Source organism: Triticum dicoccoides, chromosome 7B (assembly GCF_002162155.2).
Source record: "Triticum dicoccoides isolate Atlit2015 ecotype Zavitan chromosome 7B, WEW_v2.0, whole genome shotgun sequence".
NCBI classification, from domain to species: domain Eukaryota; kingdom Viridiplantae; phylum Streptophyta; class Magnoliopsida; order Poales; family Poaceae; genus Triticum; species Triticum dicoccoides.
The window spans coordinates 266,415,591-266,431,661 of NC_041393.1; the positions used below are offsets into that span (position 1 = coordinate 266,415,591).

At 50.8% G+C, this 16,071-nt stretch overlaps 1 protein-coding gene across 2 annotated transcripts; it reads left to right on the forward strand.

Annotated features, from left to right (window-relative positions):
• The first annotated feature begins 11,636 nt into the window (after window positions 1-11,636).
• Window positions 11,637-15,930, forward strand: LOC119337890 (putative low molecular weight protein-tyrosine-phosphatase slr0328). Of its 2 annotated transcripts, XM_037610119.1 has the most exons (7): window positions 11,637-12,064; window positions 12,668-12,780; window positions 12,876-13,011; window positions 13,107-13,174; window positions 13,920-14,006; window positions 14,232-14,394; window positions 15,656-15,930. In XM_037610119.1, the coding sequence occupies exons 1-6, from the start codon at window positions 11,749-11,751 to the stop codon at window positions 14,388-14,390; spliced, it is 879 nt and encodes a 292-aa protein (XP_037466016.1). In that variant the 5' UTR covers window positions 11,637-11,748; the 3' UTR covers window positions 14,391-14,394; window positions 15,656-15,930. The 2 variants fall into 2 exon arrangements, with proteins under 2 accessions (XP_037466016.1, XP_037466017.1); XM_037610120.1 differs by lacking the exon at window positions 14,232-14,394 and having other exon boundaries at window positions 11,643-12,064.
• Window positions 15,931-16,071: the final 141 nt, after the last annotated feature.

Here is a 16,071-nt window from a genome sequence, read left to right on the forward strand (position 1 = left end):
AATTCCTCACCCCCCCTTCTCCACATTTCTCGCCGCCGGCGACCACCTTCCGCCTCCAGCCGCCATGTGGGGCCGCATGTGGAGCTTCGGATGCGGCTCCGGCAGCAGATCCGGCGGCGGAAGCGACCCCGAGTGCGAGCGGCGCGTCCAGTTGGACGACGCGAGGAAGCGCGGGCGAGGAAGTGGACCAACCGCGTGTTAGACTGTATATACGTAGTCTTGTATAGGCCTTGTATTGTACCTCTTGGTACGTCTATATAATGAGATAGCCACACCCCGTTTTAGGGTGTCGAGCCAGTTTCCCAAACCCTATGTTTTACATGGTATCAGATTAGGTTACGATGTCTTTCGCTGCACCACCTCCCGCCGCCGCCGCGCCGATCTCGACCGGCGCCACCGCGTCGACCTCGACCGGCGCCGCCGCGTCGACCCTCGCCCCGATGTCGCCCTTCCTGGCCTCCCGGTCCCTCGCGGCGACATACGACGCCATGCCGCCGCCGCCCGCTTCCCCGTAGGCTTCGGGGTCTCAGGACGATCTGGTCGCCCCGCCCGAGTCCGCGGCGCTGCCAGCTCCCGGCGGCCCTCCTCCGCCGAGTTCGCATCCGTGGTACGGCGCCCCCGCGTCCTCCTATGGTGCGCCCCCGCCGCCGTCGTCTCTATGGCCGGGGTCGGCCTATGCTGCGCCGCCACGGCAATCCTACACGGCGGTGGCCCATCCGCCGCCGCCACACCACTACTACCCGGCGCCGCTGCATCAGTACTATGGGGGCGCGGCCACCTTGCCGTATGGTGCCCCTACAGCGCCCGGCCAAGCTTCGGCTGCTGCAAGTGCTGGCCCCTACGCAGCGCCCGGCCACGGCGCCTTGGCTGCCGTCTCTGCCAGATCCTACTCCTCGCTTGGCGCCTACGCGATGATCCCTCGTCCAGAGATGGCCCCGTCCATGGATCCATACGCATCACTGGCGCAGGCGTACACTGCTCAAAACCCTGCTACCGGTGAAGCTCGGGTCGGACAACTACCTGTCATGGCGTGCTCAGGTCTTGCCTCTACTCCACAGCCGCTACTTGGAGGGCTACATCGATGGGTCCATCCCGTGCCCACCCCCTCACCATCCGGCATATCGCACGTGGGTGGCGCAGGATCAGGCCATTCTCTCCGCCATCCAGTCTTCGCTCACGCCGAGTGTCGGTGTCAAAACCGGCGGATCTCGGGTAGGGGGTCCCGAACTGTGTGTCTAGGCGGATGGTAATAGGAGACAAGGGACACGATGTTTTTACCCAGGTTCGGGCCCTCTCGGTGGAGGTAAACCCCTACTCCTGCTTGATTAATATTGATGGTATGAGTATTACAAGAGTTGATCTACCACGAGACCAGAGAGGCTAAACCCTAGATGCTAGCCTATGGTATGATTGTTCTTCGTCCTACGGACTAAAACTCTCCGGTTTATATAGACACCGGAGAGGGCTAGGGTTACACAGAGTCGGTTACAATGGGAGGAGATCTTCATATCGTATCGCCAAGCTTGCCTTCCACGCCAAGGAAAGTCCCATCCGGACACGGGACGAGGTCTTCAATCTTGTATCTTCATAGTCCGGGAGTCCGGCCAAAGGTCATAGTCCGGCCATCCGGACACCCTGTAATCCAGGACTCCCTCACCGAGTGTTTCGTCGATGGTCATCTTTGCCGCTACGTCCAGGGAGGCGTGGGCGGTCCTCCACACCAGTTTCGCCTCTCAGTCTCAGGTGCGTGCGCACTCTATACGCACCGAGCTGGGAGAGACCAAGCTTGGCGATCTCAGCATCACGGAGTACTTCAACAAGATGACGAGCCTCGCTGACACCTTGGCCTCTGTTGGTCAGCCGCTTCAGGACGAGGACTTCACCACCTTTGTGCTTAACGGGCTCGATGATGATTATGAAAATCTCATTGAGAACGTCCATGGTCGAGAGGATACACTCCCGCGTCGTGAGCTCTATGCGCGCCTCCTTGGGCGTGAGCAGCGCATCAAGGCGCGCCGTGTTTCCCCCAGCTTCGTCTCCGCCAACGCCGCCACATGCGGAAAACCTCTGAAGCCGGCCCCATCAGGTGGCAAACCACCGGCTTCCTCGTCGCAGGCCTCGCGGGGCAATGCACCGACCATCACTGGAGGGAGTCGCCCAGTTGCTTGTTGTTCTAGTTGCGGTGCTCCTCAGGCTTGTCAGCTTTGTGGCATAGATCGTCACCTCGCCTCTCGCTGCCACAGACGCTACAAGCAAGACTTCCTTGACCTTGGTAACAATGGAAAAGGGAATGATAAGCAGGCTGCAGCTGCTGTGACAGGGCACGAGCACGGGCGCACCCAGTCATACTCTCTTGATCCGGCGTGGTATATGGATACAGGAGCGACGAATCATCTCACCAGCGAGATGGGCAAGCTCTCCACTCAGGAACCATATCGTGGACATGATCAGGTGCACACCGCCAACGGAGCAGGTATGCGCATCTCCCATGTTGGTCAGGCATCACTTCTTGCACACAATTTTCGCAAACTGCATCTTTCTAGTGTCCTTCGAGTTCCCTCTACTACGCGTAGTTTGTTGTCTATTCCTCAACTTACTCGTGATAATAATGTCCTTGCCGAGTTTCACCCTTTTCGTTTCTTTATCAAGGATCAGGACACGAGGGCCGTTCTGCTTAGTGGTCGTCTTCGCCATGGCTTATATGCACTTGACGCACCGCCTGCATCTCCTACGCCGTCTTCTCCTCAGGTGTTCAGTGGTGTTCGTGTGTCGCCTACGCACTGGCATGAGCGCCTTGGTCCCCCTGCTGCTCCTATAGTTAGTCATGTGCTGCATCGCCATGAACTACCAGTTGTGTCCAATAAGAGTGCTGAAACTATCTATGATGCCTGTCAGCAGGGCAAGAGTCACCAACTACCTTTTTCAGAGTCTAGTTGTGTTGTGAAACATCCTCTTGAGCTTGTGTTTTCTGATGTATGGGGTCATGCCCAAACGTCCATTAGTGGTCACAACTATTATGTCAGTTTCATTGATGCTTACAGTCGGTTTACTTGGCTATATCTTATCAAGCGTAAATCTGATGTGTTTGATGTTTTTATTCAGTTCCAAGCACATGTTGAGCGTCTCCTTAAGCACAAGATTATTCATGTTCAATCCGACTGGGGGGTGAATATCACAACCTCAACTCGTTTTTTAATAAGCTTGGGATCTCACATCGCGTATCTTGTCCTCATACACATCAGCAAAACGGCACCGCTGAAAGTAAGCATCGTCATCTTGTAGAGACTGGACTTACTTTACTAGCTCATGCCTCCATCCCATTTCGGTTCTCGAGTGATGCCTTCTCCACCGCCTGTTTCTTGATAAATAGGCTTCCCTCACAACTACTGAAAATGAAAACCCCTCTTGAACTCTTGCTCGATGATATCCCAGACTACACGTTTCTCAAAGTGTTTGGGTGCGCGTGTTGGCCGCACTTGCGGCCGTACAACAAGCGTAAATTAGAGTTTCGGTCTAAGAAGTGTGTCTTTCTTGGGTACAGTTCTCTCCATAAAGGGTACAAGTGTCTTCATGTTCCCAGCAATCGTGTCTACATTTCTCGTGACGTCGTATTTGATGAGAATGTGTTCCCGTTTCGTGCTCTTCCGAACCACTCTACCATTAGTTTACCACCTGTGCACTCCGCTACACCTTCGCCTGATCAATTTGTGGATGTTGCAAATGCTCATGTGTTGCTTCCTAACCATGCTGCAGGTATTGGACGTGGTGCCCGTCTTGAACTCCTGGATGATGAGGCTATGGACAACACTCACGATGGTCACATTGATCCGATGCATGGCCCATGCATGGCGGGGCGTGCCCGCCAGCTTGATGCATCCACAGCCGTCCCGCGGGCATCGGCAGCGCCCGCAGCTGCACCCGCCTCGGCCGCCCCGTCGCCCGGCTCGCCCGTGTCGCCTGGCTCGCCCGCCACGCCGCAGGCATCGCCCTTGCCTGGCCCAGTGGCAGGCGGCCCAGCAGCCACTGGCCCAGCAGCAGGTGGCCCAGCGGCCACGACAGGTGCACCGGTGAGCCCCGCCTCGGCTCCTCGTGAGCCGGCTTTGTCATCGGCTGGGCTCGGCAGCCCCGTCTCGGGCACGTCGCCCGGTGCTAAGTCTGATGACCGGCTCCTCCAGCCCCGTCTCGGCCACGTTGCCTTCGTCTCCTATGGCAAGCCCCGTGGTGCCGGCGCCGCCCGCTATGGTCCCTCATCGACCACACACACGCAGTCGGTCTGGTGTTTTTTGCCCCAAGAAACGCAAAGACGGGACTGTGGCGTGCCTTGCCGCATGTGTGGCTCATGCTGCTGCGGATCCGATGGCAGAGCCACGTCATTTTCAGGCTGCATTGGGTATTCCTCACTGGCGTGCTGCGATGGAGCAGGAATTTCAGGCTTTGCTGCAAAATGGCACTTGGCAACTTGTTCCTCCGGTCCCTGGCGTCAACATCATTGACTCCAAATGGGTGTTTAAGGTAAAACGACATGCAGATGGTTCTATTGAGCGCTATAAGGCACGGCTGGTTGCCAAGGGTTTCAAGCAGAGGTATGGTCTTGATTATGAAGACACGTTCAGTCCAGTTATCAAGCCTACTACTATTCGTATACTGCTGTCTCTTGCTGTTACTCGTGGTTGGTCTCTTCATTAGCTTGACGTGCAGAATGCCTTCCTCCATGGAGTTCTTGAGGAAGAGGTTTATATGCGTCAACCACCGGGTTTTGTTGATCCTACACGTCCACATCATCTCTGTCGTCTGGTCAAGGCGTTGTATGGACTTAAACAGGCGCCACGTGCGTGGCATGCACGCCTTGGTTCTGTTCTCCGGTCTCTTGGGTTTATTCCCTCCACCGCTGACACGTCACTGTTCCTCCTTCAGCGTCCTGAGGTGACGATGTATCTCTTGGTTTATGTTGATGATATCATCCTTGTCAGTTCCTCTAATGCTGCTGCTGATCGCCTTGTGTCCGCATTGAGTGAGGAGTTTGCTGTCAAGGATTTGGGTGCTCTGCATTACTTTCTTGGTTTGGAGGTGTCGCGGTCCTCTACTGGGTTGACTTTGACTCAGAAAAAGTACTCCATGGATTTGTTGCGCCGTGCTGGGATGCTCAAATGCAAACATGCTATCACTCCGATGTCTGCGACTGATCGGTTGTCTGCCCTTGATGGAGATCTTCTTTCCACTGATGACGCCACTGAGTATCGCAGTCTTGTTGGTGGTCTGCAATATCTCACTATCACCAGGCCTGATGTCTCTTATGCAGTCAATCGTGTGTGCCAGTACCTCCATGCACCTCGTACCACTCATCTCTCGGCAGTTAAGTGCATTCTGTGGTATGTCTCTTCCACTGCTTCGTATGGTCTGCTCCTTCAGTCTGCACCGTCTTGTGAACTTTCGGCTTTCTCTGATGCGGATTGGGCTGGAAGTCCCGATGATCGGCGATCCACGGGGGGATATGAAGTGTTCTTTGGTCCTAACTTGATCGCCTGGAATGCTCGCAAGCAAGCCACCGTGTCTCGTAGCAGTACTGAAGCTGAGTATAAAGCAGTTGCTGATGCTACCGCTGAGATCATATGGGTACAGTCTTTATTGCGGGAGCTGAGAATCTCTCGAGGTCATCCTCCAGTTTTGTGGTGTGGCAACATCGGTGCTACATACCTTTCATCTAATCCGGTGTTTCATGCTAGGATGAAACACATTGAGGTTGACTATCATTTTGTTCGTGAACGTATTGCACAAAGACTACTTTGTATCAAGTTCATCTCCTCCAAAGATCAACTTGCTGACATCTTCACGAAGCCTCTTCCACAACCACAGTTTGTAGGCTGTAGGCGCAATATTAACTTACTTTGTACTTCACGCTACAGTTAAGATTGAGGGAGGTTGTTAGAGTGTATATACGTAGTCTTGTATAGGCCTTGTATTGTACCTCTTGGTACGTCTATATAATGAGATAGCCACACCCCGTTTCAGGGTGTCGAGCCAGTTTCCCAAACCCTATGTTTTACACCGCGGCCTCTCGCCGCCGGCGAGCTTTCGCGTCCGCGAGACAGAGGAGTACGACCGTCAGCACGGCTGTACCCCGTCCTCTGTCGCATCCTTCTCCTCCGCGGTGAGATCTTCCTACGCCGAGAGCTCCTCCTCTTCCGGCGCGGGCCTTCTCCCCGTGAAGAGGGAGTGGTCGGAGGAGCCGGAGGAGGCGGAGGACTTCGAGTTCGTCCCCGTCAAGGAGGAGCCCGAGGAGCTCGGCCGCCGCGGAGTCGTCAGGCCGGAGGACTTCGTCGCCGACGTCGACGTGGTTGCGGCCGCCATTGCCGAGCGGAGCGTGCGCGGGGAGGCGGAGCGCCGGCGCCACGCCGAGGAGCTCGAAGACCTTCAATGTTGGCAGGCGGTCGCGGCCAACCTCGCCGCCAAGGAGAAGGACGACAAGTGGCGGCGCACCGCGAGGAGCAAAGGGCGAAGTACATCGACCTCTGCAGCTCCGATGAGGAAAGCTCCTCCACGGCGTCGTCCATGACCGCGACCTCGCCGTCGTGAGATCCCCACCCCTCTAGTACTAGTACTGATGTAGTATGTAGTATGAACTAGTGTTTGATCATGTAAAAGATATGTAGTACGTGATGAACTGCTCGCGTTCATGAGGTGCAATTTCTCCCGCGAAACTGTTTTTTTCAAATTATGCAGTTTCATCTACGGTTTCTGTTCGGCCGTGCTAGTTTTCGACCCGCAAACGACATCTTCGTGAAACTGCAAACACGTTTTGCGGGTCAAAATTTTGCGGGGTCTGCTAGAGTTGCTCTTATGGTTTGATAGACACAAGCTGGTTTATGAGAATTCGTAGTATAACGGCAAACTATGTAGATGTCTGGTCCCCCGATGCAATTAGGAGAAACTAAGGATGGAGCAGATCTCCTATGGGGTTTATTAAGCTGAAGGTGGATGTTTCGTTTGATCATGATCTGTTTAGGGCCGCAGCCGATGCTGTACTTAGGGATGACACAAGAAAATTCATTGTTGGCAAAAAATTGGAAGATTGATTGGTGTGATGATGTACTGACAACGAAAGTGTTGGTGCTTAAGTTTGGCTTATTGCTGGCACAAAAGGCAGGCTGCAATCGTCTCGTTATTAACTCTGATAACATGAAAATCATTAACACAATGAAGAATGGAGGACATTCTGCGGAGTGGCGGCGATAATTTTTGATGATTGTTGTTTTATGGCTTGTGAACTTGCTAGTGTAGCGAAATGTTTGGATTGATTCGAGGAGTCTATAGAAAATAATATACCTAATCTTATAGACGATGTAACCATGTTTCTAGTTAATAAAGTTGTTGTTGTTGTCTTTTTCAAAAAAATAAAAGGAGAGAAGGCAAAGTCATTCTTTTGGGTTCTCTTTCCTTCACCTAAGCATTTATCCTATGTGATACAATTAAAATTAAGATACCATCATTGTACATGCCCGTGCATTTGCAGATATATTGAATTTAAATAGCTGCTAGGTGGCTTGATGACCTACATGTCATTTAGGAATGTCATTTGTTATGAATCAAACGCAGCCCCGTACGAGTTGGGACATTTTAATATGCTTCTTGCAGGTGGGTGTAAACTGAACGGTGTTGAATTTTATCAGATTTAGTCTATGTGTGATCTGTATAGTCTCCACCGTATATAGCTTAATAGACTGAATCAATATTACAATACATAATCCATTATCTAGCATTAATTGTGTGGTAGGTGAGCATATACTAGACACTCGAGGATAAGGGGGACGCATGAAAAACAACACTCGAGGATATAGAAGATCCACATGAACCTCAAGTTAGAGCAACTCTAGCACACCCCGCAAAACTCCCGGCTCGCAAAAATTCCGGTGAGTATGTGAGCTCGGCCCAATTTTTCGGCCAGATTAGAGCCCGCATACTCGCCCGGCCCGCAATGTTTTTTTGCCGCAGCCCGCAAACCGCACGCACCGAGCAGTATAACTGCGGTTTCGAGACCCTTTTGCGGGTCCAAACCCTATCCCCCCGTCGCCGCGAGCCGCCCAATTCCCCTTTCCCTTCTCGCAATTTCTTGCCGCCGGCGACCATCCGCCCCGCCTCCAGCCGCCATGTGGGGGCGAACGTGGAGCTTCGGGCGCGGCTCCGGCAGCAGATCCGACCGTGAGTGCGACCAGGAGCGTGAGCAGCGCGTTCGGGCGGACGACACGAGGAAGCGCGGCGCCCGGAGGTGGACCAACCGTAGGATGTCGCCGCCGCCGAGCTTCAACCGCCGCGAGACGGAGGAGTACGACCGCCGTAGCGCGTCATTCTCCTCCGCAAGAGCTTCCTACGCCGGATCCTCCTCGTCCTCCGGCGCGGGCTTCCTCCCCGTGAAGAGGGAGTGGTCGAACGACGAGGAGGAGCCGGAGCCGTCGGCGCCGTTCGCCTTCGTCCCGGTGAAGGAGGAGCCCGCTCCGCTCGGCCGCCGCGGAGTCGTCGGGCCCAAGGACTACGTCGCGGACTTCGCCGCCGTCGCCGCCGCCATCGCCGAGCGGAGCGTGCGTGAGGAGGCGGAGCGCCGGCGCCACGCCGAGGAGCTCGAAGCCCTCCAGTGGCAGCAGGCGGTCGCCGCCAACGTCGTCGCCAGCGTCGCCGCCAACGACAAGGCTGAGGAGTGGCGCCGCATCCGCGCGGAGCAGGCGGCGAAGTACATCGACCTGTGCAGCTCCGGCGAGGAGGATTGAGCGTCGCTCGGCCTCCACAACGTCGTCCGTTTTGCCGCGATCTCGCCATCGTCAGATCCAACCCCCTCTACTACTAATTAACGTAGCATGTAGTATGATCTATGCTTATTTGTTGATCATGTAGTATGTATGAACTGTGTAGTATGTGATGTGATGAACTAGATTTGTGCAATTTCTCCCGCAAAAGCATTTTTTCAAATTATGCAGGTTTAGATGCGATATCTGATCGGCGGCACATGTTTTTGGGTGGGTGTAAACTGAACGGTGTTGAATCTTATCAGATTCAGTCTATCTGTGATCTGTTGAAATAGTCTCCACCGTATATAGCTTAGTAGACTGAATCAATATTACAATACATAATCCATTATCTAGCATTAATTGTGTGGTAGGTGAGCATATACTAGACACTCAGGATAAGGGGGACGCATGAAAAACAACACTCGAGGATATAGAGGATCCACATGAACCTCAACTTAGAGCAACTCTAGCACACCCCGCAAAACGCTCGGCCCACAAAGATTCCGGCGAGTATGCGGGCTTAGCCCAATTTTTTGGCCAGAACAGAGCCCGCATACTCGCCCGACCCGCAAATTTTTTTGCCGCCGCCCGCAAACCGCATGCACCGAGCAGTATAACTGCGGTTCCGCGACCCTTTTGTGGGTCCAAACCCTATCCCCCCGCCGCCGCGAGCCACCCGATTCCCCTTTCCCTTCTCGCAATTTCTCGCCGTCGGCGACCATCCGCCCCGCCTCCAGCCGCCATGTGGGGGCGAACGTGGAGCTCCAGGCACGGCTCCGACAGCAGATCCGACCGTGAGCGCGACCAGGAGCGTGAGCGGCGCGTCGGCAGATCCGACCGTGTGCACGACCAGGAGCGTGAGCGGCGCGTCTGGGCGGACGGCGCGAGGAAGCGCGGCGCCCGGAGGTGGACCAACCGCGGGATGTCGCCGCCGCCGAGCTTCAACCGCCGCGAGACGGAGGAGTACGACCGCCGTAGCACGTCATTCTCCTCTGTGAGAGCTTCCTATGCTGGATCCTCCTCATCCTCCGGCGCGGGCTTCCTCCCCGTGAAGAGGGAGTGGTCGGACGACGAGGAGGAGCCGGAGCCGCCGGCGCCGTTCGCCTTCGTCCCGGTGAAGGAGGAGCCCGAGGAGCCCGCTCCGCTCGGCCGCCGCGGAGTCGTCGGGCCCGAGGACTATGTCGCGGACTTCAACGCCGTCACCGCCGCCATCACCAAGCGGAGCGCCGGCGCCATGCCGAGGAGCTCGAAGCCCTTCAATGGCAGCAGGCGGTCGCCGCCAACGTCGCCGCCCATGACAAGGCTGAGGAGTGGCGCCGCATCCGCGCGGAGCAGGCGGCGAAGTACATCGACCTGTGCAGCTCCAGCGAGGAGGATTGAGCATCGCTCGGCCTCCACGACGTCGTCCATTTTGCCGCGACCTCGCCGTCGTCAGATCCGACCCCCTCTACTACTAGTTAACGTAGCATGTAGTATGATCTATGCTTAGTTTGTTGATCATGTAGTATGTATGAACTGTGTAGTATGTGATGTGATGAACTAAGTTTGTGCAATTTCTTCCGTGAAAGCGTTTTTTTAAATTATGCAGATTTAGATGCGGTATCTGATCGGCGGCGCATGTTTTCGACCCGCAAACGCGTTCTTCGTGAAATCGCAAACGCGTTTTGCGGGTCGAATTTTTATGGGGTCTGCTAGAGTTGCTCTTATGGTGACTAGTGCGAGTAGTGCGACCTCATCTTGGATAACGATGAACACATGAACAACACTAGGACATGAACATAAATACTGGTGCTGGAGAAGTTGATGGACATAAAATATTGGCTACGACGAAGAGGACCGAGAGAGAAGCTGAGGAATATTAACTAAACTAAATAAATTTGGAAAATCTATGTTTCTACAACACCCATGTACGAATGTTCTACTTTCATGCAGTTTCGCTAAGAGATGACATTTAATGTGTACAGAACAAATAAACAAAAATAGTACTCTAAAAAGGTCATCTTTGAAGCACTTTGGCCGCCTGTTTTGTTTTTTAACCCAAAGTTTTATGAATGTGATTTCTTCATGAAAAATTATTTGTAGGAAGAACACTCAAATACTGTTCACGCAGGTGCATTTTCGTTTGGGAGCAGGAGAGCACTTTCGGAGAGAGAGTGGACATGATGGAAGCGGATGAGGGCACATGCAAGCTCACTATTATTCCAAATGCGGTGAACTAAGAGTAGCTTAAATGGTTAGGTTCTTGTGGTGAAATCAGCCCACTAGAATTCATGTCCTAGACTTGCACTGGTGGTTGCATTTTTTCGAATTTACTTTAGGTCTTCGGGCGATGTGCGTTCAGCGGGACGAGTAGTTCTCGTCGACTACGAAGACGTCTGTGATGACTTCATTAATTCCAAAATATTGTGCTGGCTCAGTATCTCGAATGTGCTCATAGGAGTATGTGTATGTACATGCCAAAGTGGTTGTTCTAATCCGAGCTCATGTGCACTCGGGTGAACAGTAAAATAAACGATAATAAAAAATTCCAACAATGATAAAAAAATCAAAAAAATCTGATTTTTTGCGTGAAATATTGACAAATATTTTGATAGCTTGTGAAATTTCATCATGAAACGATACTTGTGGAAAACACGGCAAAAAAACAAAATCGATGCTCCAAAACATTTCAAGTGTCATATGGTGATGAAAAAGCTATCAAAACATTTGTCAATGTTTCGCACCAAAAAATTCAGAATGTTTTAAATTTATTTTATTTTTCACACATATGTTTGTAATGTGTAAAAAAAGAGATATTTTTTTGAAGGAAGGAAGATAAATGAGGAAGCGAAAAAGAAAAAGAAAAACAGGAAGAGAAGCTTCGCATACCGCGCTTGTCTCTAGCGCTACCGGCCGAGACGAGAGCCGGCGCGACGCGAGCCACTCGCTCACTCGCTTCACAAATCCACGAACCTTAGCTCGCCGTCCGGCCATGGTCGCTGCAACCGTCGCGTCGACCTCCACCGCCGCCGCGTACTCGTCCTTGGCTCCGAACCCGACAGCGCGTGACCCGGTTAGGAGGCGCACTACTCATCCACTTGTGGCAGTCACCAATCGCCACGTGCACTGCCGCACTGTGACCAGTCTCCGCCAGATTCACCCTCGCGACCACTTCGCGAACCCTCCGCGGCCCCTATTCGTGGCGTCGGCGGCGGAAGCGGAAGCGGAAGAGATGGCCGCGGAGGCGAGTACTCCGGCGCCGGCCGAGGCCAGCGGGAAGCCCTTCGCCGTCCTCTTCGTCTGCCTCGGTAAATCCCGCGAACCCTACTCAATCCGCACCCCTGGGCGGGCGTCCGTATCACCCCAACTGATTCGAGTAGCTTGCTTGAATACCCATCTGGTCTCGCTGCTTACGAATGCTTGTGCGTGTGAGCATCCGTGTACTGCGTTCGCGTCGTGCGTGTACAATAGCCTGGGTGCACATCACATGAGAATCGGATTTCTTGTTTCATGATTACCGTCCCGACGTTCCATTTGTTTCAGTCTGTCTCCCAGTTGTCTTGTTCTCATCATTTTGGTGTCACAGCATGTGGCGACCGCTCGACTTGGTAGGTGCAAATGTGCAATCGCATCATGTGATTCCATCTTGTCTCTGTTTTTTCTTTGAGGGGTTCATCTTGTCTCTATGTTAGAGATGGTAATGTTTGCTTTCTGATTTTGTTAGTATGTGTGCGTGAGCATGCTTAATTAGTGTACATACATGAACTATCGTTTATCTCTTTTTTTATCTTTGTGCGATTGAGGATTGTTTTCATTACACCACCTTACTTTGGCTTAAAGCATTTAGTTGTTATGCATACATGCACTATATTTACCTAATTTCCTGTGCTTGATGTATGATGTATGTTCAGGGAACATTTGTAGGAGTCCTGCAGCTGAGGCCATCTTCCGGAACCTCGTCAGCAAGCGCGGACTTGAGTCCAAGTTTCAGATAGACTCTGCTGGGACCATAGGTTATCATGAGGTTATATTCTACACTTACCTAGTTACCTTTCTCATGTGTACATTTAATCAGTTCAGTGACGACATAAGAATTGACAATGCATCACATGAATTCAGGGAAATAAGGCCGACTCAAGGATGATATCAACTTCCAAGAAGCGGGGGATTGAGGTGACCTCAATATCCAGGCCTATCAAACCCTCAGATTTCCGAAATTTTGATCTTATCCTTGCAATGGACAGGCAGAATTATGGTTATCTCTCAGCTCCCTTCATTTGTGTCTCACAACCTGAGGACCTTTGTTGATGTATTGCCGCTTAATGCACTTATATTTTGACCATTACGCAGAAGACATTTTGAGTTCATTTGACAGATGGCAACACAAGGAGACTCTCCCAGATAGTGGACCCAAGAAGGTTAGGTTTATAGGCTTTATTTTTATTGTGCAATCTTGACATTTTGCATGCCCATCCTTGATCTACATAATTGTATGGCCATTTGTACTGTTAATGTTTATAGTCTTACCCTTGACCATAATGAATTGATGATATGGTGTGTCCATACCTTCTTTCTTTAAATGTAATATAAAAAGTGAATGAATGGGAACATTATAATTTATTTCGCTGCTAATCACCAACTTGATATTTCTGGAAATCCCTTAGCCTTGTACCACTTCACCAGCCTTGATTTCATTTAAACAATGCCTTGCATGCTTGTTGCTCCCAATGATGTTTGCTTATTTTTTTTCCAGGAGCTTGCCTGGTTAAATATGTCTACAGTTGAGATTTTGTTTTCTAGTCACTCTCTTTGCTCTGTAATGGGGATAGCCACAGAGATGTTGGATAAATTGTTTAGGCAGTAGATAATTTAGTTGTCTGATAACGCATGATGTGTTGCCTAGATCTTTTTTTCTTAGCCATTTTACAAAGTACTCCCTCCATCCCAAAATAAGTGACTCAACTTTCTACTAACTTTAGTACAAAGTTAGTATAAAGTTGAGTCATTTCTTTGGGACGGAGGGAGTAAGTTGGTTATCTTTTGCTTGTATTTGACTATCTGACGAACATTGTGGGTTTTAAGTGGTCAGCACAATATATCTGGCGATGCTGTTATTCATGACTCGAAATTCACATATTGATTTGTTTGTGGTATCCTTACTAGGTTAAGCTGATGTGCTCCTATTGCAAGCGGCATACGGAGTCTGAAGTTCCAGATCCTTACTATGGAGGCGCTAAGGGATTTGAAAAGGTGAGCCAAGGACACCATGCGCTTGCTCGTCAGTATCATGAGTTTGCACTTGATTTTTCAGTCCCTTTTTAGTTTATAATTATCCCCAACTGGCATCAGCCTTGATATGTGCATGAATGCACATAAGCATAGTAGCTAGCATTAGTCAGGCACAGCCCCTATGTTAAACCATCATCTTAGTGGCTAATGATCGTAGTGTTCATGAGCTTGTCTATGTATTTCTAGAAATTCAGGGGCCGTTTGGAATCACTCCGCTCTGTAACTCCGCCGCGGAGCGGAGCGGCATGCAGTTCAATTTTAGCGAGCGGCGAAAGGGGTGCTCCGCCCGCTCCGCTCTCTGGCGGAGGAGCAGAGGATTCCCGAACACAGCCTCAATATAGCTAATCAAGTTAAGTTCAAGTCCAACGAAAGTAATATTCTACAACAAACAACTCATTTATTTGAGGCCGACTCGCTTCCTATCTAGGATTTTATTTACTAGTTCTTTATATTCCAATGTGTCAATCGTCAAATGCTTTGGCAATTTCCCTGGGTCCGGTGAAGCAATATAATTTTCAACCAGACCTTTTGATCTTTGGTTATCTTCCGTAGTTATGATGTCTCGTGGTTTGCAACAAAAACTTGGTATATTGACTAGGCTACTAGTAAGCTCACGTGCCACACATGAGCGCTAACTACTAGTAAGCTCTGGTGTTAGTGACACCTGAAGCCAGGACGCACCTGATGTGCCCCATAAATGCGCCTCTGTGCTGTTTGTGTGCAGCAGAGAGGCGGACTAGCAGCAGCATTCAGTTGCTTCCATGTGTTCCACCATACAGTGAGCATGGTCACCGAGGATGAGCCCTTTTTATGTGATGGTGGGGTGGCCTCGACAGCTGGCTGCCATGAGCCGCCAAACTCATCTCCAACATGCTGGCATTCACACCTTCAGCATATATCAAGTACTGGACTTCCTGTCCAGCAATTTAGCCGCCCCTTGGTTCTAATGAAATTGTGGTATTCTGTCTAAAGAACATTTAAGTGAATCATCTTTGAAACGAAGATGCAGCTTAAGCTACTGCACTGGACATAATATCCAGGTATTATGTGCACCTACTTGTAAGTCGAATATAGTAAAGCGTGAAGATGCTTATTTCAACACATTAAGAAAGCGAGACCAATACAAAAAACAATTATTTGTTTGCCCCTCTTCCTTGATTTCCTTGTGGCATTTCTTTCTTAAGTTTGCAGATGGCCACCATGAGAAGTTCCTAGTTCCTACTTGAAACCATTTAGATATAAGTGCAGTAATTATTTTACAAGCTAGCCAGGATCACGCTGTTTTCTTAATGGAGTGATATGCAGCTCTCCTGTGGGTTCTAGCAGCAGCAGCAGCAGCAACAACAACAACAAAGCCTTTCAGTCCCAGAGAAGTTGGGGTAGGCTAGAGTTGAAACCCATAAAATCTCGAAACGTAGTCATGGTTCTGACACGTGGATGACTAACTTCCATGCACGTCTGTCCATGGCTAGTTCTTTGGTGATATTCCAGTTCTTTAGGTCTCTCTTTATGGACTCCTCCCATGTCAAGTTTGGTCTATCCCGATCTCTCCTGCGAGTTCTAGAAAAAAAAAGGTATGTTCTAAACATTCTTTGGGCAATGATTTTCAGGTACTGGATCTGCTGGAAGATGCATGCGAGTCATTACTTGACAGCATCGTGGCGGAGAATGAAAACATTTCTGCTTGATCTCAGAATGAATTTCCCTGAGCCAATGTAAGCGTCACATTTTAATTTGATTGTACCAGGGATCAGTTGCAAAGATGTGGATTAGCTTTCTGTGAGCCATCATCTCTTCAGCCCAGATAATTGTAATGATAATTAACTAAAAAATACACTCTCTCATCACCATGCGTATATATGTGTTAGGCTGGATACATTTCATACTTTCTTTGTTTTGATTTTACTCCGGTAACATCGCAGAATACACATATAACCAGGTCATGTCCTGTGTCGTGAGGATAACACGTAGGGCCCGGGGATGCTAGTTAGCAATTTTCAGGTTTGCTTTACCTTAGAGGATTGAA

Bases quoted from the DNA above. Each gene is read 5' to 3' on its own strand.
- LOC119337890 (XM_037610119.1), top strand. From the start codon at position 11,749: ATGGTCGCTGCAACCGTCGCGTCGACCTCCACCGCCGCCGCGTACTCG. The intron at 13,175-13,919 runs GTTAGGTTTATA...TATCCTTACTAG, and splicing joins CAGATAGTGGACCCAAGAAG to GTTAAGCTGATGTGCTCCTA. The intron at 14,007-14,231 runs GTGAGCCAAGGA...ATGTATTTCTAG, and splicing joins GCGCTAAGGGATTTGAAAAG to AAATTCAGGGGCCGTTTGGA.